The following is a 27,929-nucleotide window of genomic DNA, read 5'->3' as shown; positions in this document are numbered from 1 at the left end:
GCATTTAGAAAGTATGCATTTTATTGCATGCAACTTATACTTTAATGGGTTCTATTTGAAAGGAAAAATAAAACAGGGTAAAGAAATGCACATTAGAGGAGAATACCAACCTCGAAGGGAAGAAAGTAAAACCCAGAGAGCCTGGAGGGTCCTGCTTTTGTCGGTCTATGACTTTGGCTCTGAGCTTTGTTTCCCCCAAATCTTCCCCAAATCTTACCTATCTTTAAGACCTAGCTGAAATGCTGCCACTTCTAGGAAAGTTCCCTGGCTTCCCCAGCCCACAGTGATTTATCTTTGAAGTCAATATTGATTCTGCATATTAAAACAAAAATCCTCCATAAACGAGTATAGTGCTTTCAGCCCACTATTTCAGCTGATTCTCACCTTAACCACCAGTCAGGGCAAGGATTATTCTACCCATTTTAGAGTTGGGAAGACTAAGGCTTAAGAAGGGAAGTAACTCACCTAAATATTACAGCCTCCAATTCCTAGGCCTCCAATGCTCCTTCCCTATTGGAGGGGTGGGTAGAAAGAGCACGGGTTGAAGAATCTAGCACTCCTGCTAATTTGCTTGGCAGATTCCTGGGCAATATTAATATTGCTAGACCTCAGCTTCCACGGCTGTAAAATGGGTGAAATCCCTGCCTGCCTATGTCCCAGGGTTGTGGTTAGGATTGCCAAAAACAGTCCCTGGTTGGTGAATAAGTGATCAATAAGTATTTAATGCAATCAACACACACAAATTGAGCGCTTAACTCTAACACTATGGCAGACAGTGGGGGTACAACAGCTAACAAGGAGACAGGCAAGAAGCAATAAAGATTATGAAAGGTGCTGAAGAGAAAAGGGGTGGAATTAGGTTGAGAAACAGGGATCAGGTCAGAACTCTGACGAGATGATATGGAGGTTTAGAAAGAGCTAGCCCCCACGCAGGCCTGGGAGAGGAGCAGTCTAGGTAGTGGGAATTCTATATTATCCTGCATTTCACAACTCCCATTTCACATATGAGGAAATTGAGGCTATTCATCTGAAATAATAACATTGACCCAATCCCTGTCTTCCGTTGAAGGGCGGAAGTAAATTAACTAAACAGGTACTCTATGAACATTTTCCCATTTGATCTTGACACTAATAACTTTTGATGGTAATGTTCCCATTTTATAGATGAGGAAATTAAAGAAAGTTATCAAAGGTCATATAGGTACTTGGTTCTGTTTACTTACGCTCTGCCTCATTCCAGATGGACTTGCACTCAGATTTGAGCCTTGTCTGACTCGTTCCAAAGTCCAAGCTCTCTCCCCGACACCACATTGACGCTGAGAGTCTGAGAGCTGGCTACGGAACAGACAACTAGCCAGAGCAGAGGCTGAGTCCAAAACATGGGGAGCCTGTTATTTCTGTAGCACCATTGCCCATATCCAGCACTAGACCAGGCCTCCTGGTGGATACAAACATATATTTCACACCTATTTTATTTATTCAGCCCCTACCACATGCCAGGTCCTGCTCTGGGTTCTGGAGATAAAGCAGTGAACACGCTAGACAAAAATCCTCTGCCTTCTTGGGGCTTGCAGTCGAGTGGGGAGATGAGTGAGCCCCACAATGGTTATAATATTAGACATAAAAAACGCCTTCATAAAACAGAGGCGCTAGGTAAGCTTAGGTCAAAGGACGAAGATGCATACTCAGGGTGGAGTTGGGGAACCAGAGAAACATTTTTGGTTGAGGGGATTTTTTTCTTTTTTAATAAATTTCTTTCTTTCTTTCTTTTTGGCTGCATTGGGTCTTCATTGCTGCGTGCCGGCTTTCTCTAGTTGCGGAGAGTGGGAGCCACTCCCTGCCGCGGTGCGAGGGCCTCGCACCACGGTGGCCTCCCAGTGTGGGGTGGGGGCCTCAGCAGTTGTGGCACACGGGCTCGGTAGTTATAGCTCACGGGCTTAGTAGTTGTGGCTCGCGGGCTCTAGAGCGCAGGCTCAGTAGCCATGGCACACAGGCCCAGCCACCCCGTGGCACGTGGGATCCTCCCTGACCAGGGCTCCAACTGTGTTGCCTGCAGTGGCAGGCAGATTCCTAACCACTACGCCACCAGGGAAGTCCGGTTGAGGGGATTTTTGAGTCTCCATTCCATCATGTCCATCTGTAAAAGGGAGACAATACTAGGCTCTATAGGGCTGTTGTGAGGATGAAATGATGTCATGCTTGTGAATTACTTAGCGGAGGACCTGGCATGTAGGCAGTCTTAAATTAGTCTTACTACTTTCTTCACTCCTTCTTCTAATAAATGCTATCTATTGCCTTAGTTTGGGCCGCTATAACAAAAATATCTTAGACTGAGTGGCATAAACAACATTTATTTCTCACAGCTCTGGAGGCTGGGAAGTCCAAGATCAAGGTACCAGCCAGTTGGGTTCCTGATGAGAGCCCTCATCCTCGTTGTGTCCTCACATAGTGGAGTGAAAGTGAGAGAGAAAACAAGCTCTCTCCTGTCTCTTCTTAAAAGGGCACTAATCCCATCATGAGGGGTACACACTCATTACCTAATTACCTCCCAAAGGCCCCATCTTCAAGTAACATCACACTGAGGATTAGGATTTCAACATATGAATTTGAGAAGGACATGAACATTCAGTCCACAACATCTGTTTTGTAATAAATAAAATCTCCTTTGAAGACTTCCCATTGCTAATAGGATAAAGTCCAGAATTCTTAATATGCCAGATCTGCCCTAGGCTTTCTTCTTACCTCACCCTTCCTCATATTCTCTCTGCTGCCTCTGCCCTGCCAGGCTGCCTTCCTGCTTCGAATTTTCTCCCATGCTGTTTCCTCTGCCAGAAATCTTTTTTGCTCTGCACGCCTTTCTCCCCTCCCATCCTTGCCCGGTTCTCTCTCATCCTTCACGTCCGAGGTATTTCTCTGGGAACGGTTCCTCTGCCGCACGCTCTCATGGCTTCCTGTGCTGTTTTTTTCCCCCGTCCAGGACTCATCACAAGTATTTGTACGATGTTTGTCTTTAACACTGGATTTTAAAGTCCATGAGGGCCAGGACTGTATCTGTCTTATTCATTGCTGAACTGCCGGCATCCGGCAGTGTCTGTGACAAAGTAAACACTTGATAATGTTGGCATGAGCCAAGAAAAGGGGTTCCTCCCTGGAATGTGAGTTTAGAAACTTGGAATTGGGGCAGAAGCTCAAGGCTTCCCTGAAGAGGAACCAACATTGAGGTCAGAGGTAATTCAGACAGGAGGGGAAAGAAATTCTTCTGCTATAACCAGCTGAGACATGGTTTTTCTCAGAACCATGACACGGGCTGACTTAAGAGAAGGTAAAGCATTCAGGTAGTGAGTGTACTTAACCTTCTCCCCAGAGATGGCAAGTGACTTGCCCAAGGTCTCCAGCCATGGGAGTGGTGATGGGAGTGAGGACCTTTTCTGGCCTTTTCAGCATTGCAGCTGTCGCCTCCAACCTCAGGAAGAGAAAGTTGTGACCGGAAGTTGTAGGCCTCCGACACAGGGTGGTGACAAACTATGATGAGGATCTGAAGGTTCAGGCTTGTGAGACCACAAGCAAGAAAGTTCTCCTCTCGGGTCTTTATTTTCACCATCTGTAATAAGAGTGTCTTAGGATCCTTGGTGAGCAGACTCAGATGGAAATTTGCATACGGGAGGTTTAGTGGGGATCAGTATCACAGGACAGTGAGAAGCAGGACTGGGCAGAAGTTGGGCTGCAATGCAGCTGCAACATTGGCCTCAGCTGATCATGAAGGGAGCAGTACAGCTGGGGCAATCCTTGAGTTGTTTTGAATGGAAGCAAAGGGGTCAGGTCTTTGCATACTCCTCTCCCATCAACCAGTCACTGGAGGCAGACCAGAGTGCCTGGAGGGGCATAACCGTGAGCTTGGCTGCTCCCTTCAACTGGGCAGTTCCCAGAGAGGCACTCAGCTGAGATCCTTCAGCAACCAGCTGAAGTGGAGTGGGGGTGTGGGAAGGAATGCGTGCTACAGTCTGGGTTGCACACGACAGAATCTGTTACAGAGGAATGTAGATTAGCAGTTTTCTAACTGTTCCACGGAGGCTTCAGGTTCCAAGAAGGTGCTTCAGTGGGTGGGAAACTGCTCTTCTTCGATGTGTTTTAGTTTCTGCAGAAGCCCAACGTATTTCTTTGGAAGAAAAGCCTCTCATGATGCTACATTGTAAATACTCTGACGGCACCTCACGTCTCTCCTTTGAGGTGCTGATCACAATTATAATTGAAATAATTAGTTGTATAATGATCTAATGTCTGACTCCTTTACTAGGTAATAAATCCCAAGAAGGCAGGAGCCATGCCTGTCATGTTCACTGTTCTGTATTCAGGGCATTTACATATTAGGAGCACAACATCTTGTGTTAAATGAAAGAATGACCTTGGCATCAGAACAGCAGGGAAGCTGTTAAAGTTGCACATTTCTGAGCTCTACCCCTAAACACTGGTCCTCTAGGAGATTCTAAAGCACAAAAAGTTTGTGAGCAACTTCTCCGTTCCACTTGTCCTAGGGCTCTGGTGAATGTTCGAAACCTGATGGAGGAGACTCACTCACCCAGCTCCTGTTTCTACCCACTCTCAGCAGCCCTCAATCCAAGCATGGCTTCAAATGTCAAACCAACCAAGAATCAAGTCACCAGAAACTTCTACTAACTCCAACCTGGGTAGACATGCCCAGGTCCTGGATTGCAGGTTGCAGAAGTCTAAAACAGATTCACTGGATCCAAACTGGAGCCAAGAGTTTTCAATTCCACATGCAAATCAGCTTGAACATGATTTTTAGAAATACAGACTGAGGGCATAGGGAGTTTGGGGATAAGAGTAATGCTCTGGATGGGACTTCCCTGGCAGTCCAGCAGTTAAGACTCTGTGCTTCCACTGCAGGGGGCATGGGTCCAATCCCTGGTTGGAGAACTAAGATCCCGCATCCCGTGCGGCATGTCCAAAAAAAAAAAAAAAAAGAGTAATGCTCTGGAGTCAGACTAACAAGGATTCAAATTCTATCTCACTTTCATGATGTTGGGCAGATGTCTGAATACTGAATGGCTCACTAGTTCAAGGTACCTGAACTGTGCTAGGTGCTTTTCATGCATTATTTAATCCACACAACTCTCCTGTGACCCTAAGTATTAATTCTGTTGCATAGATAAGGAAATTGAGGAAGGAGAATTGAAGTAACTTGCTTACGGTCAAACATTAAATGTCAGAGTTGGAATTTGAACCTGGGTCTGTGTTATGTTAGTGTTCCCTAGACTCTCGAGGTTCCTTTTCCACATCTGTAAAATGGGACCACCACGCTTTTCTCACAGGGTTGCTGTGAAGATGGAGAGATTACTTTTGAAAACATCTGGCAACAGTCACTCAATGATGCTACCTGGAAAAGAAAATGTTTTGCCCTCGTTTTTTTTTTTTTTGGCAAACTTGAGACACAGTGAAATTAATCAACCCTCCCCCTCCCAGGGATAATAAATTACTAAGTCAGGACCAGAATCTAAGGGAGAGGGTACAGGAGAGTCAATCAGGGGAGGCTTCCTGGAGGAGACCCAGTTTTCATTTTATGACGGCAGTACTTAGAGGAAGTGGGAAGCCAGCAGGAGAGGTTTTTAGCTCTTAGTCATGATGTGGTTTCTCTGATAAGCTTGCTAGAGTTCCTAGTGCCCAGAGAAGCTAGACCAAGGTCACACAGCTACTAAATGGCACTGGCACAACTTGGAGTCACATCTAACTCCTTATGCCTGGATCTGTCTCCTTGGTGCTGGAGAGGGAAGGATGAGAAGCAAGTAAGAGTAATGTGATGAGGCAGGAGAAACAAAGGGTCCCCCAGAAATTCTCAAAAATCCTCCCTCTGCCACAGGCCAAGGCCTCAGGATCAAGTTGACCCCAGTTGCAATCCTGGTTCCACCACTGACCACTGATGTGGCCTCAGCAATGTCACTTGACCTCTGAGTCTCAATTCCCTTACAGGATTTTGCTGCAGATTCAGAGAAATGACTCCAAGTACCCAGCCCGGGGCCAGGCATAGTGAGAAAAATAAGATGGCCATTATTATTCCACAATGCCAGGCCAGACACAGATGAGTGGCAGGGCTGGACACCCAAGGGACAAGAGTAGACTTTTAGTGCCAACCACTCCCAACCCTACGGTCGTGGGCACAAGTGCTTAGCAGGGTAAGGGCTGGCAGGTCAGGTCCATGATGCAATCACAGCTCCCTGCTTATGCCAAGAGGTGAACCATGACCCTTAGGAAATGGAAAAACAGTCCATTAACAAGAAGTACAAAACAAAACCTCAGTGAACTTTTGTTTCTCATCATACAGAGCTGGTAGCAAAGGCAAAGATTTCTGCACTTGAACACTGAATACTCCTCCCCACCCACCCGGGGACACGTACAGTCACCTTGTCCCCTCTGGAATCCAAACCCCAATGCTGGGGCCTCTTCTCTCCTGCCCAGCTTCATTGCAGGGAGGGCTTTGAGGCCTGAAGGGGGTGCCAGTCGCTTGCCCATGCCTGCACGGGTATGAAATGTGGCACAATGACCAGGCTCCTCTCCTGCCCCACCCCAGAGGGGAGGGTCAGAAGCAGCAGCAGCTTGGCCCTTGCCTTTCTTCAGTCACCTCCCAACTGGTCAGAGGGGAGGCACATACTGCCGGACGAAGGGCAAGGGAAGTCATAATTCACAGCTCATTTGCTACAGAAAGTGCCTGGGATCAGTCCTCGGCTGCTTCTGCCTTCAAGCAATCCACCTAGAACCGAGGAGAAGGGACAGAAATTGGGATGGGGGTGGGGAGGTCCTTGGTAGGTAGCCCGGAGAGACTGACTACAAGAGGGGGGGCTCCCCAGAAGCCCTCAAGATCCTGCAAGATTGCAGTTGGCTGCTGGCCTCAGAATCTGAGTGAAGGCTCAAATATCTCAGAAACTACCCCTCAGTCTGCAACTGTGGAAATGGAGGTCACCTGGCCAGTGCCAGGGCCCACACAAGAACTCTGGGGCCTCCTGCCTCTCCCCGGAGCCATGTGTCACCTAAACCACCTAGAAAGGCTTGCTTTTTTGGCAAATGTTTGTGGCAGAGCCATGGGAGATAGCAAAGTGGGGTGCCAGCTTCTGCAGGGCAGGTGCAGCTCTGGGGAGGACAGATTTTTCCCTGTCCTCTCAGACACTGACTATGGCTCTAGGGTTGAGGCCCTGAAGAACCTCACCCATAAAAAACCGAAATACAGAGAATGTATAATATAATACTCCCTCTTCTAAAGGCAAAGTGACCAACAGAGAGTCCAGACTCTCTAGAGATAATCTGCTTGTTTGATGTGCTTGGTCTCTCTCCTGGGGCCTCATACCACCAGGTGTGGGAGAAAAGGGTAAAAGGGCAAACAAAGGAGGTCAAAGGAACTGAACTAGGACTGGGGCAACCAGGGGACGAGAGGCCTGCAGGCTGCCTAACAGAACAGGCTTTTGGGGAGCCAGACACACAAACCAGCTGTGACCCTGACTTTCACATTGATGGATGAATGGCAGGTGGGAGGTAATGAAGTCTGAGAATGAGGAAGCAGGAGGAAAGGCAAAGCCGCTTGGAGTGTCAGTCCCTGGAGGTGTTTGCCCCTCTCCCTTGGGGACCAGCCAGGGACTTCCCAGGCCAGGAAGGCCAAAGTACTTGTGCTGCCCGGGCCCCTGCCTGCTGGCACACAAGTCTGAGCTCAGCCCATTTTCCTTCCTGTGCCCTTGGCCTCTGGGGGTAGGGGCAGGAAGAAGGGCCTTGGCGCCTGGAGATTTGCTAGTCCTCTTCCAGCTCCCAGGGGCAGAGCTGAGATCCCAGAGTCAGTGCAATGATCCTGTCCATTCCAGTGAGGAGGGTGTGGCTCAGGGGCTGCACATCACACACAGGCCCACCACCAGAATAGGGTGGGTGGGCGTGGGACAGGCAGGCTTAGGGTCTGTCTCCAGACAGAGAAGTCCTTGCAGGGAGAAGGATGCCCCCAGGGTCAGCTGCTCCAGGCCCAGGTCCTGCACACGAGTCAGGTCATGTAGCGGGTGATGGCACGGAGGGCATAGAGCAGGGCGGCTTGCATGCGGGCCTCCAGAAGCAGCAAGTTCACGTGGACCTGGGGCACAACACAAGGGCTTGTTGGCAACTGATGTCACTCCTCGCCATCCCCTTCCCTCCCAGACTGCCAGTATCCCTGACCACTCATCATTCCCCATTCGTTTTTTTTTTTTTTTTTGGCCATGCTGTGTGGCATGCAGGATCTTGGTTCCCTGACCAGGGATTGAACCTGTGCCCCCTGCCTTGGGAGCACAGAGTCTTAACCACCTGACTGTCACTGAAGTCCCTCATCCTCCCCTTTCCTACAGAGATGCCTTGACCTTTCCTAAGGCTCTAAGCAACTTGGTGCAAGGACTGTGTTAGAATTTCAAGCACATTTATCTCTATCACGGCTAATCTCTTCATCCCCCGAAACTAAAAACAATAGCTACCCCTGACATCTATTTGGGATCAGGTTTACAGGTTTACATTCATTTTCTTATTTCATCTCCCAGCAACCTTGAAAGGCAGGCAGTTTTTATTCCTATTGTAAAGAAAACAAGCTCAGAGAGGCAAAATGACCTGCCCAAGGTCACATGACTACCAGGTAATAGGGTTATGATTTGAACCCAGGTCCTTCTGGCTGCCACTGAGGACCCTGGGAAGCGCACTCCTACTTTACAGGTGAGTAAATGGAGTCTGAAACCACACAGTGGAGTAGGACATGAACCCAGGACAATACACCCAGGTGCCCCATCTGGCAGAACAGACTTAGTCTGGGGCACCTCACTGGGTCCCGACCCCTTGCCTCCTCCACGGGCCAGGCTGTCTGCTTCCGTCCTGCTCCTACCCTGAGAGCCTCACCTTCTCTGAGTGGCGGAAGTGCCTCCAGAAGTGGTTGTACATTCTTCGGGTGGTCTTCTCTGGATAGCAGGCCACTGTCTTGATATAGACCTTGAGGTTCCGCTCCAGGAGCTGGTTCACCTCTCCGTAGTCATAGTCATCATATCTGCATGGAAAGGCCCCAGTAGCATCACTTACCCTCTGCTCCCACAAGTATCTGCTCTCCCCAGTCCCACCCTGCAGAAGGAGGAACAGAGAGTGGCAAGAAAAGGCAGAAGGTAGGGAGCACTAGAAACTTCACTCCTCTTAGAAAAACAGCCGATGTCATATTATCACAGGCCACTGGACTCGTAGGGGAATGCACAGAGGGTAAGCATGCTGTACTGACCATGTGAACATGTATTCATGGCATCCTCAAAACTACTGTACACAAAACTATTATATACAATTTACTGTATTTCATCAGCCTCAATTTTATAGATGAAACTGAGGTTCAGAGAAGTGAAGTCACCTGCCCTAGGTCACACATCTGGGAATGGGATTCAAACTCAGCTCTGCCTGACTCCAAGGTCATAGTCACTACTTTACAGCTGAGGCCATGCATGGAAGATGGGGCAGGAGTTCAATGCAAATATTTACCCTGGAGAAGGAAGAGGGAAAGAGAAAAAGGAGCCGGTAGTCATTTTACAGATGGGCAAACTAAAGCCTGGGGAAGGCAATTAGCTTGTTCAAAGTCAAAGAGCAAGTTGGTGACAAGTCTAGAAGCCACTTTGTCACTCCCTAGTCCAGTGAGCCAGTGAGTCATCACAGATCAGTGTGGATGAGGAAGACTGGTTTAATTTTTCTTTACTTTTTTTTAAATTAAAAAAAAAAATTTTTTTTTTTTGGCCACGCCACGCGGCACGTGGGCCCTTAGTTCCCCGACCAGGGATCGAACCCGTGCCCCCTGCAGTGGAAGCACAGTTTTAACTACTGGACCGCCAGGGAAGTCCCAGAAGACCAGTTTTAGACTAGGGGACAGATTTGGTAGACAAAGGTTTAGGAGTGAGGGCCGTGTTGGGGAGTGGAGGAGCCTGGACCTGGCAGCTGGGCAGGAACTAGCCTGTGCCACACACACCCTAAGATGCCCGTCCACCCTTGGCCTTCCCTGACTTAGAAACCTGCCAAGGAGGCGGGCCAGAAGGAGGCTGGCCAATTAAGCACAGCTCAACCCACTCAGTGAAATATGACTTACAGCTAGTAACGCACAGAAATGCACATTTTTCTACAAGGAATATGTACCTTTTTAAAACTTCGGGGATTTTTTTGTTTTGATGCTTGGAATAATAGCTAAACTAGAAAAGCAAGAAAAAAAAATCACGTGTTCTCTAAAATATGCTCTCATTTGATTAAACTGAGTAAAATAAATACAGTAGACAAGAAAGTCTTATTTTTGTAAAATTATATATGTTTTGGTCATTTGTGCATGGAAAAAAGACAGGAAAGAAATATTTGATTACAATAAGAGCAGGTGGGATTATGGATGATTTTTAGTTTCTTCTTTTTGTTATCTGTTTCCTAAATTTACTAAAAATCTGGCTCTTTACAAACATCAAGCATATCTTTTAAAAAACGAAATAACAATTATAATTTCAACTATATAAAAGCAACTACATAAGAAAGAAAAAAAGCAACGGAGGAAAACATCTCACAATGTGGATGTAGTTGTGGAGTAGTAGAATTTTGGGTAATTGTTTCTTTCTTTAATTCTTTAAATTTCCCACAACATTATCAGAGCGAGGTTTTTAAAAATAAAAAAATTGTTCTGTGTATATTTTTGACAAGTAATTTCACATCTAGGGTTTACCTACAAGGACTTAGGTATAGGGCTTCCCGGGTAGCACAGTGGTTAAGAATCCGCCTGCCAATGCAGGGGACATGGGTTCGAGCCCTGGTCCAGGAAGATGCCACATGCCGCGGAACAACTAAGCCCATGTGTCACAACTACTGAGCCTGAGCTCTAGAGCCCACGAGCCCCAACTACTTAGCCCACGTTCCGCAACAAGAGAAGCCACCACAGTGAGAAGCCAGCACATCGCAACGAAGAATAGCCCCCACTCGCTGGAACTAGAGAAAGCCGGCGTGCAGCAACGAAGACCCAACGCAGCCAAAATAAATAAAATAAATAAATAAACAAATTTTTTTTTTAAAAAAGGACTTAGGTATAAAACTAGTCATTGCACATGGTATTTGTAATAGTGAAAAACTGCAAACCACCTAAATATCCAACAATAGGGAAATGGTTGGATAGTTACACTTCATCCATAACAACACTATACAGTGGCTAAAAAGCATGCAAGGTCTATTCACACCAACAAGGAAGGTGGTTCACAATAGATTATTAGGTAAAAAAAGCAAGTTGCAGAATATATCAAGTATGATTCCATCAACTAAAAAAAAAACCTACTCAAAAAAGATCAGAAAACACTTAGGTAACAGAATGAAAATGTAATTCATCATATACTATACAGAGACAGCCATTATCAAATAACATTTTACGGCACAGCCTTCCACACATTTTCCATGCATGTACACACTTTTAGTTTAAAGAAAAAAAAAAAAAGGAACAAAAAGAAGATTCTGGTTGGTAGCCAGCTTTCTTTTCTTTCAATACATTTTGACCATTTTCCCATGGCAATGTAAATAAACCATTCTTATAATTTTTAATAGCTGCATAATATTTCACTGAATGGATATGTCATTATTTAAAATTCCCTACTGTTGGCATTTCTGTTGTTTTATTTATTATGAGAAGAAATGCTACTTGGAATGAAAATACAAATAAAACTCTCTCTCTCAATATACACACACACACATATATAAAATCTCCCTAGTTATCTCTGGGGGTCGGATTAAAGAGTTTCAAAAGGTGAGCATGGCTATTATCTTTTATAATCAGCAAAGAAATATATTTGCTTTGAAAAACAATATAGGCAGGAAGAAAGGGAAAGAAAGACAAACAGAAAAAGGAAACAATTGTGAGCTCAGATTGAGGGCTTGCAATACACTCATGCCCTGGTCTTGCACTAACCTGATGCCAAAGACGCAGTGGATGTAATTCCAGATGGCCCTGCGGAGCATGGAGGTATCTACTCCGCTGTGCATGGCAATGGTATTGTAGGTGAGGCTATAGGCTGCCTGGAACTTCTCATCCAGCAGCTGCCCACCCTCGGGGTAGAGCCGCTGGATCAGTGAATAGCCATGGTCTTCCCAGGTATAATCCTGAGGAACGTGGGAAGGGGTCAGTGAGGAGAACGTTTGGGGCCCAAGGCTAGCCGGAGAGATGCCATCCTCTGGAGCACACCTTGGCTCTCCATGTGTCTCTCCACCCCACAGATCTAACCCGCTGCTTGGTCGGGACCTGAGAAACTGAGGAGGATGCAGCTTGGTGGTGACTTCCTCCTTGTGATCAGGATCCCCTGAGCTTAGGGCACAGGTGGGTCCCTTCACATCCAGGGTCTCCCACTTCCCTCGTGGAATCCTGAGGGAGAGAAGGTACCCAAATCTCTAACTACACAAACCACCCACCGCTGCTTGTTTGTAAAGCAATAGTAAGACCAGTGGGGAGAGCCTACCTGGGCACGGAAGGTGGGGGGCGCCTGAGTCCCCCGCCGGGTGAAGTCCTCGTATCCGAAAGTGGGGTCTTCCACAAAGCACAGCATGTCTGAGTTTGGAGAGGGCTCCAGGATGTCCGCTGAGGACGTCAGAAAGAGGTCATGGTGAGGCCAAGGCATGGAGCACAGTGGCCTCCACTCCTGATTAATCACCATTAGGGGGCTGGGGAATGCAGAGTAGGGGGCCAGAGAAAGCCCCTCACCACATCGAGTGGGACCAGAACTTCGGCAGGAGCCAGGCCTGGGAGAGGAGGTAAATCAGGCCTGTGGTGGCTGGGATGTGGCTGCAGAGGGGCAGTGCATGGAGGTACCTGCTTCCCAGCAGAGATGATGTAAGGAGGGGACGGCCCCTGAACGTGGACGCCTGTGACCCTGTACCTGAGGGGGTCACCAGCAGGCTCTCTGACTTCTCCAGCTCAAAGCGGCTCTCCATCTCCTCCTGGGAGGCCCCCTCATCCCGCAGCAGGCTCTCCTGCAGCTGCCTCATGCGCTCCATCAGAGCTTCCACGTCGCGGGCGGCCTCAAAGTCCTGCATGAGAGACCTGGTGGTGGCCATCTACTCTTCCTCCCTGGGCCCCAGAAACCCCACACGTCTTTCCCACACGCCAGGCCTTCCTGAACGATCGTAAAAGCCCCGTGCCTCCTCTGTGACAGCCACTGCACTGGACAGCTCACATGGCCTGTGCTTCCCAAAGTGATGTTTAAGAGCTAGAGAATAGACACGGCTTCTCTGAGCATCAACTTCCCTCACAGGAAAGGGCTTTTTAAAGTATCTGTATTTTAAAAATACAAACAAATAAGCCACTTTATAGAACGAGAGGCAAACTTTGTATTTTTAAAGTTCTAAAAGTCAGTGACTTTAAGCCCACGGGGCTCCATGCTGAGGCCAGTCACATGGTTGTTTCATCTCATCCTCACAACCCTTTATGAAGTGCGAGTCTTTATCCTCATTTCCCAGATGAGGAAACTGGGTTTCAAAATCAAATAACTTTTCTAAGGCCTCTCAGTGTGTGATAGGGAAGCAGCTTCAGATAGGGAGGTGCTGTCTTCTACCCAAGGACCAGGGGCCATGCCAGCTTCCTCTCCCACCAAGACTGAAGCCCGTGACTTACCCCAGAGTGGTTCAGTGGGTCCCTGCTGGGGGGTGTGCTCTGCTCACTGGGGGGTGAAGGGGCCTGGGGGGCGGGGCTTCCCTCAGGGTCCCCCTCAGGGAGGATGCCACAGCCGAAGACGAAGGAGGCTAGCGAGTGGCAGTGGGTGAGAAGGACCAGGGCCTGGATGAGCTCGGCCAGGGACCAGCTGTGCTCGCCTGTCTTCAGCAAGGCCTGGAGAGAAAAGGAAAGGCCAGACCTGCTCAGTGCCTGCCCTGGGCTGCCTGCCATGCCCCAGCCCGGCCCCCGTGCTCCCTCGGGGACCCGCCTCCCTGCCCACTGCACCTGGATGTGCTCCTTGGTGATGAGCCACGGCCTATGAGCCAGCAGCTTGTTGATCTCGCTGAGCTTGCGCAGCTTCTCAGGGGCACGGTGGAGGCCAAGCAGCCACTCAGGGTCACCGCCAGTCTGCAGAAACTCAGCCATGTGGGAGCCCACCAGGTAGGAACACTGGTGGCGGGCGGCGGCCTGGAGGTGGTGGACAGAGCCCAGATCACCCTCTTCATTGTGTGCCCTGCTCGGGTGGGTACCCCATGCAGGGAACATCACGAGCCTCACTGTTGCCTGAGAGGCAGGAAACTTAGGTTCTAACCCCAGCTTTGCCACTGGCTTGTTGTCCTCCCTTGGGCAGGTCACCTGACTCCTGTGTGCCTCAGTTTCCCAATCTGCAAAGCAGGCATTAAATATGCCTCTCTTCAAAATCTAAAATCCGATGGATGGTCAGATAAAGCCAGGGCTTTGCTTTATGCTGCCCCTCCTCCTTGTTTGTGGAATCAAGCCCCCAGCGAAGAGATCTGAGCACCGAATCCCCCAATGTGTCCACCCCTACAAAAGTCAGGCTCAGACAGGCTCACCATGATGGCGATGTAGTGGCGCCAGGAATTGGCCAAGGGCCCATCCGTGTGCAGAAGCAGGTAGTGCAGGCGCCAAAAGCTGGTAAAGTAGTCGGGGTGCAGGCCCATCACCACTGCCAGGTTGTCCACCCTCCCGGAGGACATCAGCGCCTCCAGCCCCAGGTGTTGCTCAAGGCTCTCGGCTCCCTCCCGAAGGACCTGCCAAGCAAAGGTGAGGAAGGGATGGCTTCCCCTCCTGCCCTCCCCACCAAAGAGACCAACATATTCATTGCATTCATTGGGATTTTAATAGCAAGGAACTGAAGACAACCGCCATGTCCAAAAAAAGGAGAACAGGGGAGGAAAAGATATTTCATTAAATGATTAAACAAATACTTATTAGACACTTTATATAATACTGGTTGATACTTATATAATGCTCGCTAAGTGCCAAGCACTGTTCCAACACTTTACATATATTAACTCATTTACTGCTCACAACTATGAAATTAGAGACCTGTTTTCTCCAATTTTAGGTAGGAGGCACAGAGATTAAAGTACAGCTTCTCCTGCTTTCGTAGAGCTTCTATTCTTCTTTCTTTTTTTGGCTGTGCCAGGTGGCTTGCGGGCTCTTAGTTCCCCAGCCAGGGATTGAACCCAGGCCCTCGGCAATGAAAGCACAGGATCCTAACCACTGGACTGCCAGGGAATTCCCCACAGAGCTTCTATTCTAATAGTGCAAATCCATGCAGTCATTGGAGGTGGATGCAAAATAATTCACATTTCCTGAGTGATTTCTCTGTGCCAGGTCTGAGTTTGGAGCGTTCCCCGCCTGCATTATCTCACTGATTCTTCCCAGTTACCCTGTGAGGTGAATACTATTATTTTCCCCCGCTGACACATGAGGGAATCAAGACCCAGAGAGATTTCATTCATTCTGTGCTCAAGGTTACAGATCCGGTAAATGACAGAACCAGGATTCAATTCCTGATTAAGCCCAAAGCCTATTTCTTTCCTTTATTACAGAAGAGGAGTGGTTATTTATAAATGAAAAAATAAAAGATAAGAACAATATTTGAGCTTAAAATTCTGGGCTACGTAAATAATCAGCGGGTGGCTGTGTGCTTTCCACTTACAAAGGGTGGAAGGAACTGAAGGGTTTAGACGTCTGCTAACAGCTCATTAACTGCTTGGCCTACACATTTAGGAGAACAAGGAGGACAAGGAAACATTTGTCTTTGTTCACTGAAGGCCAAAGAAAAAGAAGGAAACTATTATTTTTTAATTTGTCTGTTCATGGGTTTTGAAGTTTCCCCCACCACCAGGCACACACTGGAGTGTCAGTTCCATGATGGCAAGGATTTTTGTCTGTCTTGTTCTCTGCTGTATCCCCAGCACCTAGAACGGTGCCTGACACACATTAATCATTCAATAGATATCTGTTAAATAAATGAATGGATGACCTGACTCAGTAGATGAAAGGTGTCTCTGTTGCGTTAAGTGAAAAAATAAAACATAACAACCAAAAAAAACCACACCAAAAACCCAAATAAACAACAACAACAGAACCATGTTATAAACTATGACCTTGGCTCCGTATGAAAAAAAGTCTGAAAAACAGTGGCAAATGGTTAACAGTGATTATCTCTGTGGGAGTGGGATTGTAAGAGACTAAAGCTTTCTGAAACGTTGGAAATTTAAAAATAATGAACACATATTACTTTTGAAGTCGAAAAAAACTTTAATACACGCACAGTCAAGGATGAGAAGATAAACATGCATAGTTCTATCTTCTTAAGGAAATGCAAGTCTTGTTCTGGGAATCACAAGTTTGCTCATTACCTGGCTGTGTTATTGTCACTTTATCTCTTTGAGCATGTTTCTTCCCAGCAAGATGGGGTTGACAGGCTTGCCTCAAAGAGCTGTTTTGTGGATTAAATGGGTCAAGAACCTGAAGGGGTAGTTCCAAACCTGCAATTTCAAGAGACCAGCAAAGCCCCACACACACTCAATGCCCCATGTCCTTTCTTCCCAGGGACCCACAACAATTCCTAACCCCTTCCAAGCTTACCTCCTCCACTGGAATGAAGGCGCTGGGCCCTCGAGGGCCTCGCCGAACCCGGCTCTCCCTCTGCTCCTAGAAGGAAACACATCATGGTTAGATGGAGGTAAAAGCGAGGACTAAGAAGACAGTTCTCTCTCCAGTTTTCTCCTCCTACCCGAGGGGTCACACTAAGGTTTTTTTTTTAGGCCGCACCATGCAAAATCCAGGATCTTAGCTCCTCAACCAGGGATCGAACCCGGGCCCCCTGCATTGGGGGCGCAGAGTCTTCACCACTGGACCACCAGAGAAGTCCCCCACACTGAGCTGTTAAAATCACCTTTCTGGCTCACCTTGCATGAAGCAGTCAGGTGGAAATATATACCAGTTTGGTGGGTGAAGAAAGGGTAAAGCGACCAAGAGAGCTTACCCCACAGGCTGAGTTCTTCAGGAACTGGGAAGGGACACAGGAGCCCACTATATAGCCCCAAGGGAAATATACAGCCACTGTGTTGCACATTTCCAGGAGGCCACCTTCTCGGCAGCCCTGGAGAACCTATAGAAGAAGCCCCCTTGTTCGTATCCTGAAGCCAGGTTACCAAGTCCCCTAGATTCCTATGATGCAGCTTCAGCCTCTCTCAAACCCACAGCCTCACCGATGGTCTCCCTGCCTCCACAGCCCCGCCCTCTCCTATCCATCCTCTACCAAGTTAACAGAACGAATGAATAAATAAAACATTCTCCCCCAACCCCACCTCTGGGACCAGGAGCAGATTTAGTGAGTACATGACCCTGGTGGTTTCTAAAGAGGGCAAACTTGCTGTAGCCAGAGTGAACTTCCTCAAGCAGAGTGAACTTCCTCAAGTGCAAATCTCATCACTGGCTTAAAACCCTGCCTCTGCCTCCGGTAGCCTCCCAGACCATTAGTGGCTCAGGCCCACCGTGCTCACACTGGTCACACCTTTTGCAGAGCTAACTCTGTCTTCCAGGGTCTAAGAACCTTTCTTCTGATCCTCATCTGTGACCCCCCAATTCCCAACACTTTTGCTTCTGAAAACGTTGCCTTCTAATTGTCTGAGATAGGTCTCCCTACTACCAGATCACATTCTGTGGAGAACGGTACCAGGTAATTCACACTAGTCTGTGAATGAAGAAAACAGAGAAAGCAGAGAGGCATGGAGGGCAGGGCGGTACAACGCTGATGGTAGCAGCTATTCTGATGTGGCTGTATTGGAGCCTCTATGGAAACCACCAGTTTTATTTGTTTTGCTACCTGGGAGGGGGCTCTCTGCACTGGCCTTAGAAACAGTTTATCCAAACCAGAGTCATACCCTCACTGGACAGAGACGGTGTCCTCCTAACTCTCCCCTCCTCATTCAAATTTAGACTTACTGCTAATCCTCAAGTGTCCAGGGACTAAAGATTATAATTGAACCTTCCTTTTCACATAGCCAAAAACCCCCTGGGGGAGGCAGAGTTCTGGGGCTCTGAAAGACCACAAAGGAAAGAACAAGGGTACAAAAGTCCCAGGCATGAGTACCAATTCTGCTGCCACTAACTTGCTGTGTGACTCTGAGAAAGTAACCTAAACTCTCTGGGTCTTAATCTTGGACAAAGAAGGTAGCTGGGCTGACTGCTTAGGTCCCTTTCAGCCCATACTTCTGGGATCTACCAGGCCAGCCTGGTCCAAGTCCAGCATAGAAACCACCACAGTCCCCAAGCACTCCCGTTTCACCTTCCCTCCTCCCTCACCAAAGAGAAAAAAAACCTAACAGCTCTGTCTGGGAGATAAGGATTGCTGACTCCACAAACTGGGCCTCCCCCTCAGGGGACCTAAGGACAGATAGAAAACCACAGCCAGGTGTGGTGGGGAAGGGCAGGAAGGAACTGGGGGAGTTGGGAGGGGGTGGGACAGGGAGGGCCCACCAGGGTACTAGCGAGGGACAGTGAACAGCTTTGGGAATCCCTTCCCACTCTAAAATCTGCCCCAGGAGCTGTCAAGGGAAGAAACTGATGCCTGTGGGTCTTTAAGTGATAGGTCTGGATCTACCAACATTATCAGCCCTGATGAAGGTGATGATGATGATAGAATACTGTTAAAAGATAGGGGCTCTTGACACAAGCTGCCTGGGCTCAGATGACAACTCCACCACCTATTATCTGCTAGCTATGCGAGCCTCAGTTTCCTCACCCGATTACGGGGGGGGGGGGGGGGGGGCTAATAGTACCTACTGTCACTGGGTAGTCATGAGGATGTAATGAGGTACTGCCTGTATAGGCCTTAGCTCAGTACATCTGTCACAGCAAGCACTTAACAAGTCAGAGATCATTAACCTCATTGTTATTTCAAACAAGGGCCTCTCAACCCAAGCTGCACATTTAGAATCCCTTTGAGAAGCTTTTTAAAAAATACCAATGCCAAGGCCCAGCAATTCTAATTTAATTGGGTGCGGCCCAGCATAATTTGCCGGGGAGGGAGGGCCATTGTTTCACACCATTTATTGATCACTTTCTCAATTATAAGGCACTGTGTTAAGTGCTTTCCAGGCGAAACCAGAATTAATCTGTTCACTCAACAAATATTTTTGATGACTACATGGCAGGTAGCAAGAGTACAGGAGTGAAAAGACAAAATCTTAGCTTTCCCAGAATTTACGATCTAAAGGAGAAAGACAAACAAATGATGAATAGGATGTCAAATCATAGATTATACGGATGGGTGGGGGAGTGTGTGCAATATTTCAGTCCTAATAGACAGGGAAAGCCACTGAGGAGACAACCTTTAAGTTGATATCTAAATATCAAATATCTAAATGAGTTGATGGGCCTGTAAAGGGCCTATAAAGATCTAGGGAACCAGCATTCCAGTCAGATGTAACAGAAAGTGCAAAGCCCTGAAGGCAAGATCAAGTAGATTCTAATCCAGAGCTCCAGTACCCTGAATGCTTCCCCAACCTAGACACCCAAAACTTGAGAGGAAGCAGATGGGGCAGGGGCCCACCACCAAGAGATGACACCTCCAAATCAGCCCTCCCCTACTTCCTGGGGTAGGAAGGCAATAATAATAATGGTGGGTAACAACGCTGATTACCATTGGCGAAGCATTTATTTCATGTGCACTTTAAGGGAGTTCTACTACCAGAGCTCCCATTTTACAGATGGGGAATAAGGTTCAGAGAGGTCAAGTCACTTCCGGTCACTCAGCCAGGAAGGAGGTAGCAGAGTTAGGATACAAATCAGGTTTCCTCAACTGCAGAAACTTCCTATTCTCTAAACTTCTCAAGGTCTCAGAAGCCCCAAGGCTTTGCCTCTGAGGTTCACCGGGAATGAGAAGCTCCTTCTCTGTCTACATTCCCAGGGGATCCACTGCCCCAATCACAGCCCTTGTCATCCTGCCTTGTTTCTTACCTTGAGAGCACACGCTGGATCTAGTTCTCTGTTGTTATCCCAGAGTTTAGCACGGTGAGTCCAATAAAACTTTGTGCTATGATGAAATATTCTTTATCTGCGCTGTCCAATAAATACGGTAGCCCCTAGCCACAGTGGCTGAGCATTTGAAGTATGACTAGTGCAACTAAAAAACTGAATTTTTAGTTTTAAAAAATCTGATTTATCTACATTTCAATAGCCACATGTGGCTAAGGGCTACCATATAGGGCAGTGCAGGTTCAGCACACCTGATAAAGGCAAGATCCCCGCCCTGACTATGCGGATAAAGGAAAACCAGAGGGCGCGGGTGACCTACCCAAGGCAACACAGCTAGGATGGGGCAGAGGGAAAACCAATGAGTTCCAACTGAGGGGACCACACAGGGCAGCAGGAACACTGAGGTCAGACAGCCGTCTGGGTGGCCACTCAACTGCGAGGGCTTCAGGCAAGTTGTAAAGAGAGGATAATCACCTCAGAGCTCAGTGCCTGGCTCTTGATTTAAGCGCTCACTAAAAGTTGCCTTTCATATCAGCTTCCATATTACCTTTCACTAGCACACTGGTTGCATCTAATCTTCATCAGTTTGGGGGTGGGGGTGGGGGTCTCTTTTGCACACAAGGAAAGATTAAGGTTCCAAAGGTTAAGGACCAGCTGACAAGAGGCCAACCTGAGATTTGAATTCAGCTCAGTCTGGCTTGCAAGGGTCCTGTCCACCACCCAGATCAGCCTCTTGGAGTAGCCCCAGCCTTTATTCTTGGTATCCTCTCCAGAGCCTGCAACCTCCAGGACTCAGCTACGGAGACCTTCGAAGTCACTCTGCCAGCTGGGAAGGGGCAGAGACCCCCCTCCCCGTGGGCTGCTGAACTCAAGATACTTGCCTGGGTTTACACCTGAGAGGGAGACAGAGCCCAAGCAACCTCTGATCCCCAGCCTTGCAGGGAGGGGTGTGTGAGTGGTGCATATAAACTCATATGCCCACCATGATCTGGCCGATTTCTCACAACCACCTGGAGGGAAATACGTCTTCTTATCCCTTCTTCAGAGATAGCTCACTGAGGTTCTTTTGGAGCTCAGATCTGACTTCAAAGCTTGCACAGTTCACAAGGGTCAGCTAAGCCAACAAGGGGCAAATAGTTACGAGCACCTATTAGGTACTAAGTACAGTGCTGGGGATGGGACCTACAGAGTGTTTCTAGTCTAGCAAAGGAGACAGACAAGAAATTCCTGATTACACAACTGTTATACTGTAATTGGGATAATAGCTCCTGCAATGGAGAAGGGGAACAGGAAGCAGGTATGCAGAGGGGAATTATCTGGTGGGGAAGGAAAGACTTCCCTGAGGCAGTGATGTTTCAGGAAGTGATTCTAGAGCCCAAGAGGGCTCTAAGAACATACCACCAGTACTAGAGTGAAGCGTCTGAAGGCCTTGACCCAGTGAAAGCATGTGTGGCGAAGTGATGGGAGTTGAGGGGACTGTACATTCCTTGTTCATACTTGTCCAACTTCCCTTGGGCCTTAGGCACCCAGCTCTGTAAGTTCAGCACCCTACTGTCTTATAAAGATCCTGCTTAAAACAGACATTTTCCCAAGGTCCTCTTTTCTTGAGAGAGAATCTGTAGAAAGGGGTCAGGTATCACCAGCTTCCCCCCACCCCCGCCTGCTGTTGACAGCTGGCTTCCATCTAAAGGCCACACCCTCAGAGCCTTCCCAGTCCACCAGGGGCACACTCTTCTCCCCAGGTCACTTCCCAGACACTGTCCCAAAGAGGGATGGACCAATTCTCACCTCAGGCAGGAGGGGTGGGCTCGGACACCCCCTTGTGAGACGCTCTGGGGAAAGGGAAATATGTGCTGTGGCCACAATCTAAAAATAGCTAGCGTGTTTGATACAGGACGTAGTTGCTATGCTCTAGGCACTGTGCGTTGGCCTTTGCATGTATTCTCAGTTAATTCTCCCAACAGTCCTTTGGAAATATGTCCAAATCTCCACAGGAGGAAGTTGCTGATCATAGAAGTGATCACTTGGCCAAGGTCACACAGCAAGTAAGTGGGAAGGCTGCCACATGAACCCGGAGCATGCCTGCTCTAGTGCCCAGGTGCTCCAATAAATAAAATTATTTCCATAAAGAAGGAAACAGACAGAATAAGGTAGCTTGGTCAAAGTCACGCAACTGAGAAGTGGCAGGAGCAGTATTCGTCCCTCCACTTTGGGCTCCTAAACCATGATAGGGAAAGGTGACAAGCTAACAGAAAACCGGGGACCCCTGGAAACCGTGCTGCTCAGAGAAGTGCAGCTGTTTTTCCCAGGGTCACAGTTCAGGACTAGCACTTGTCTGACTCCCAACCCCAGTAAGACACTTGCGCCAGGCTCCATGTCTGTAAACTCAAGAAACAAGCAAAACTCTCCGTTGTGTGAAGCACACTTGGAAATCCTAGAGACACCCGAGCCAAAGAATGAGCTATTCTGCTGGGTTAGTGAAGGAAGCCTCTCTGTAGCCCCTCCTGGGCGTCAATTTTCTCATCCCGTAGATTGGGGCTACTATTAATGGTATAGCTCGTATTTTGCTAGTTTAATCCTGAGGACTCAGCGAAAAGGCAAAGCCGGAGCCTGGCATCCAGTAGGTGCGTAATAAATAAGATGGCCATTGTCCGTGGCGGTGGTAATGGGGGAGGGGGTGTCAGATTGGGTCCAGCCATATTCCCAGCCTCACTGCAAAGAGAGTCCCTCCAAAACAAACTTCTGGGACGTCAGACAACTTAGTAGGGCACAGCCAAATCGGTGCTTGGCTTCTGGTGTCGCGGCCCGGGTTTTCCCCCTCTCCCCCGTGCTTTGGCCGCGGCGTACCCGGCAGCCCGCCAAGGCCCCGAAGCGCCCACGCCCCCAATCCAAATCGGGGGTGCAGGTGGGGGCGGGGGACGAGGTCGACCTCCGTTGGCCAGCCCCAAGTGCTCCAATCCCCGAGCGGGGGCACTGCAGCGGGTACATATCCTACCTAGAAACAGTTCCTCTAGCCCCAGCCTAGAGGAAAGGATCTGCGGAAGGGGGCGGGGAGGAGGAGTGGTCGGGCCGCTGCGCCGGGATTTGCCTGGACTTGAAGACTCCCTCGACTAGGGCCCAAACCCAAGATAACGTCGAGAAGGCTCCCCTCTCGTTTACCAGGAGTCCAAAGGAGCCTTGGAGGGCTCTACAGCCCCGGGGGTAGGGGGAGGAGGCGGAGGGAGCCGAGGCTGCCAGTTGATGCAACCCCACTCCGGCTTGCGCGCTCCACTCCCCCTCCCCGAGCCGGGTGGGGGTTGGCTCACAGACTCAGCTCGCGACAGCCCAAAGCTCGGACGCGGCTCTGGGTTCAAGGGAAGAGTGGCGTCGCTCGACCGCTGCTTACCTCTCCGGCCCCGGGTAGGTAGCCCTTCAGCTCGGCGCGGCACTCGGAGTCCGCAACGATCATGGTGTGCGCCAGGACCCAGCCGCGGCTCGCCGACCGCCCGTGCACCCGAGGGGCTTTCGGACCGACGCGCGCAGGAAGCCGGGACTGCTGGCCAATGGGGAGGTTCTAGAGCCCCGGGGTATCTCTCGGGGTTCCAGAAGGCTCCGAAAGCCCAGGATCCGGGAACGGCCGCCGCTGCGCTGGACTCCCCGCTCGTCTGGCTTCTGGATGGTGAATGGCCTCGGGAGCCTGGGATTGGCCGCGGCGCAGGGGTTTTCACGGCACGGAGCGCCTCGGAAGTCCGCAGTGGCCACGGCTGCTCGCAAACCCAGCGCTCCTCAGCATCCCCACCGCGGAACTGCCAGCGCTCTCCGGGCTCTGACACCAGCAGCTCCGCTCTGCCCGCCGCGGTCCCTGGGGAAGGGCGGGGACACAAAAGCCCCGCGCCGCAGCCAATCAGGTGCCTGTTTCCTGGGGAGGCGGGGCGACACCTCCCTCTGGAGCCTACGGCTCAGCCAATCGGCACCGGGAAGCGCCCGGGAACTCTGGGAGCTGTAGTCCGCCCCGGACGAATGCTGCAAACTTTTGCAAGAGGGTTTGGTCAGATTGCTGGCAATACCAGACGAGAGTGACATTCCGGAGAGTCATTAAAGCTGCATGACGAAACGGGACTTCACCGGGCTGGGCCAGAGAGCCGGGTGTGAAATCCCTCTCAAGTATGTTCTTCAGCTTTTCAGTTCCTGGAGGGACTGGTTCGGGTTAGGAGAGGTAGTGCTAATTACAGAGCTGACCGCCAGATCTTTGGAGATCAGAGCACATAGCCCGGTTCCTCTGGCCTCCGGGAAGGCTCCATCTTAAAATGTACCAGACACAGGGAATCCAGCTTATTTGTGGAGTCTCTGGAAAAGCCTTCATTCATTGAAAGGTCCATGGCAACCTCTGGTCTAACCTCAGTCCCTATTGCTGCAGTTTCCCCTCTTCTGCTCCCTTGGGGCCTCCCACCCTGTCTTCCATACCCCTCTTCTAAAAACTTTGTAACAAGGTATTCTACTGTTTTTTTTTTTTCTCACCTCTCTCTGGCCACTCCTTCTCTGACTCCTCTTTCTCCTCCCCACTCCTGGAACGTGGGTGTTCCCCTAGTTACTGTTTTCATCTTTCTTCTCTCTAGGCACACTCTCCCTCCCTGATCTCATCCATTTCCTGGCCTTCAACTCTCCATTTGGAAGTAAGTCGCTTCTACCAGCACCTCAGCACCTCAAAGCTGAATTCGTCGTCTTCTTTTCCCTTCCCACAGCCTCTTCACAGGTTTTCTTCAGAGCTCCACTTTTTGTTTCAGTTTTAAAGTTACTGTTTACTTGGGACAGAGAATACCGACAGGAGCAAAAGTGGACTGGATGACCTCCGACATCGCCTCTGAGACTTCCTGGGTCTAGGCTTAGGATTCCAAAGACAACCCTCTGACTTGGTCTCCTGCCTCCAGTCTCTTGGGAGAAGTAAATTAATCTCACCCTCTGCTGAGCTCAGGCACTTGGGCTGGGGTTCTATTATAACACTTATCACAGTCTACCTTGGGTTGTATTTTTCTGTGTACGTGTCTTATCTGACCCTTTTGATTATAAGCTTCTTGAGGACAGGGTCCACATCTTAACATCTTTGTCTTCTGCCCTATGCCACCTAGCACAATGTCCTGCCAATAACATGTTCTTGTTGACTAAATCTTCCTTTGAATTGAATTCCCCTTGAAATCACCCCCCACCCCAATATGTCAGATTCAGCTTTTATTTTCAAAATCTACTCTGTAATGTCAATGTTTAGATCAGCTTTACTGGTATTTCATCAGCTACAGAATAAAGGTCAAACCTCTAGATTGACATTCAATATCTGCCAAGATCTGCCTCAATTTACCTTTCTAGCCCTATCACGGCCACCTTCATGTTCCTTGTTTGATCCTCAAGCCTTTCTCTGCAAAGCTCTGGCCACTGAACTCCAACCCAGCAATCAATGCCTTTATTGGTAACTGTGGCCTGAATGAAGGCTTCAAAATTCTACTTCCTATAGACAGTATTGCTTCTTCAGCTCAGCTGAAAATAATCTCTCCCACTGTTCAACTCCTCAACACATTGTTTCTACCTTTTTGTACCACTGGGCTTCAAATTTGATGCAGCCTTGTTATGGTGTCTGAATGTCTTACCCCTTCTCTCCAACTAACAATGGAATATGTTATTGACCACTTTTGCAAAGTGAGGAAGCTCGAGTTCAGAAAAGTAAAACTTTGTGTCAGGGTCATACAATGTCTTCTTTTGACTGCATCAGACTGTGTCAGAACTCCTTTAAGGCAGGAACTGTGTCTCTCTATCCCCCACTAGCGTGTAGTAAGTCCTCAGGAAATACTTTTGAATTAATGAATATGAGTTGCTCTCCTTTGTAGAATGACCCTTTATAACCTTCAAGGAAGCGACTAAATCATTCCCAAGGCTTCACTTACAAAGTTAGTGAATTTGTGAAAAGCAAGAGATACTGATACTCTCAATTGGATGAGATTTTGTGACCCAAACTCCTTGGAAAGAAAGCTCAGAAGGGACACAGATACTACCATTTACTGAGCTCCAACAACAGCCCAGGATACATCTGTTATCTCATGTAACTCTCACCACAATCTCATGAAGTAGGCATTATGGCCCATTTGACAGATGAGGTTACTGAAGCTAAAGAGGTGTGTTGACAAAGTTCAGACGGCTTAGTAATATGTTGAGTAAGGATTCAAACCTAGTCAGGGATGACTCCAAAGCAGAAATTCCACTGTACCACTAATGAGAGAAAGACCTGAATATGTAAGAAGCAGGCTGGCACAGGGAACTGATGCATAAAGCAGAATTCCAATATATTAATTGGGAGTGAGAAACATAATTGTCAAGTGGCCTATAATTGATGGGGCAGTACATCCCTCTTTACAGGACAGCCTCCATGAAAAGCCAAATTATCATCTGAAGGTGGCTAGGGCAGTCGGAATCTGAGCAAAAGGAGCCAGTGAAAAGATGAATCCCTGAACTAACTCCACTCAGAGCAAAACTGCTGGTTAGGGCTCCGGCTTCTTCCCTCTCTCTTTCATTCACTAAACATTTATTGACCATCTAGTGTGTACCAGGCACTGTGTTGGGCTCTGGAAGTCCAGCGGTGAAACTTTCAGCCCAGGAGGACATGGCCAGGTGACACTGCGTGGGTTTGTTCCTCCCCTCCCCCATGCCTTGTAATTTTGGCTCGGAAAGATCCACCTCCTGTTGCCATACGCTCCACTCTTGCATCAGCTGTGTTGAGGCCACTGATTGGCCAAAGCTCTTTTTATTCCTCAATCCCATTCCAGTCCTGAAGATACATCTAGGTTGGATTTGAAATGTTTCTGAGGTTTCTTTAGCTTCAGACCCTCTCGCAGATTTTAACCCTAATGGGATTCTCATCTGTTCTGTATTTATTCTTCCTAAATTAATTTTCTAATCCCCAATTCTGGGATCACTTTACTAAAGTCGAATATTCTTGTACCCTGACCAGATCCGGGGCTTTGATTTATCAGTCCCGACGTAATTTTCTGAGTTCTTATTGTTTTGCCACGCGCTCCCCTCCCATCACAGAATTTAATTTCTGCCTTGGGGGAATTTCAGGAAAGAAACACAACTCCAGCTGGTTTATTTGATAAAACCAAAGCAGACTCAACCTCTGTGGCTCATTCATACATTTATTCATTTAATTACTCATTAAGCAGGCATTTTGCTAGGTGCTGAGGGAGGTCCTTCTGGCTGACAGGTCCTGAGCTGTCAAGCTATACAACCAAAATTGAAACTGTACCCAGGAGTTGTGCATTAGGGGGCACACCAGCCACAGACTCTTGAAAACAGAGTCAACTCTCTCCTAAGAGCACTGCCCAGGAGTCAGGCAACTAGGGTGCTAGGTTTTAGCTATGTGACCCAAAGTGAATTTTTTTTCATCTCTAGGAATCTTTTTCCTCATTCGGAAAACAAAGGAATTGAAATTAGCTCCAGAGCCACTGTGGAAAGAACTGATGTTGGGCAATACATATAATTCAGGTTCATCGATTGTATCCTGAGGACAGAAATCTTCAAAAAGATTTCAAAAATTCACCCCTCTTAATAAATAAAACAAAAAACCCGACGAGCTCCAGTTTGGTTTTGTCGGCTGTGAGCCCTCAGCGCACCCTGCAGGCAGGACTCTGCTATAGCTCAGAACGGGCTGGGGAAAAAGGTGGATTTTGCAGTTCACAGAATCGTCAGGTCCTGAAAAGAGGTCAGGAAACAGCTAGGTAAAGATTGTGTGGTTGCTGAGGGTTCCCCTGCTGCAACCAGGAACCAGACTCCCCAAAGACCCCCATCCCGAATACACATCCCCTTGTTTTGGCTTACTCTCATCTTACAGGCAGGAATCCTGGGGTCCAGAGAGAAGGCATTTGCCCAAGGTTCCCCAGGCAGTTGGCCACAGAGCAGTATTTACAACGTTGGGGTCCAGGCC

General features: G+C 48.5%; 1 protein-coding gene across 3 annotated transcripts; it reads right to left on the bottom strand.

Moving 5' to 3' along the window:
* Positions 1-8,029: 8,029 nt before the first annotated feature.
* On the bottom strand, positions 8,030-23,432 carry SESN2 (sestrin 2). Of its 3 annotated transcripts, XM_065879945.1 has the most exons (11): positions 23,370-23,432; positions 17,994-18,020; positions 16,589-16,654; positions 14,539-14,736; positions 13,970-14,152; positions 13,646-13,858; positions 12,912-13,062; positions 12,495-12,613; positions 11,951-12,141; positions 8,902-9,046; positions 8,030-8,116 (listed from the first exon to the last, which is right to left on the bottom strand). In XM_065879945.1, the coding sequence occupies exons 1-11, from the start codon at positions 23,430-23,432 to the stop codon at positions 8,030-8,032; spliced, it is 1,443 nt and encodes a 480-aa protein (XP_065736017.1). The 3 variants fall into 3 exon arrangements, with proteins under 3 accessions (XP_065736017.1, XP_065736021.1, XP_065736029.1); XM_065879949.1 differs by lacking the exon at positions 17,994-18,020 and having other exon boundaries at positions 23,355-23,432; XM_065879957.1 differs by lacking the exon at positions 17,994-18,020.
* Between the last annotated feature and the right edge of the window lie 4,497 nt (positions 23,433-27,929).

Source organism: Phocoena phocoena, chromosome 1 (assembly GCF_963924675.1).
Source record: "Phocoena phocoena chromosome 1, mPhoPho1.1, whole genome shotgun sequence".
NCBI lineage: Eukaryota > Metazoa > Chordata > Mammalia > Artiodactyla > Phocoenidae > Phocoena > Phocoena phocoena.
The sequence above is the reverse complement of the archived record's forward strand: the minus strand, read 5'-3'. Positions and strand labels throughout refer to the sequence as shown.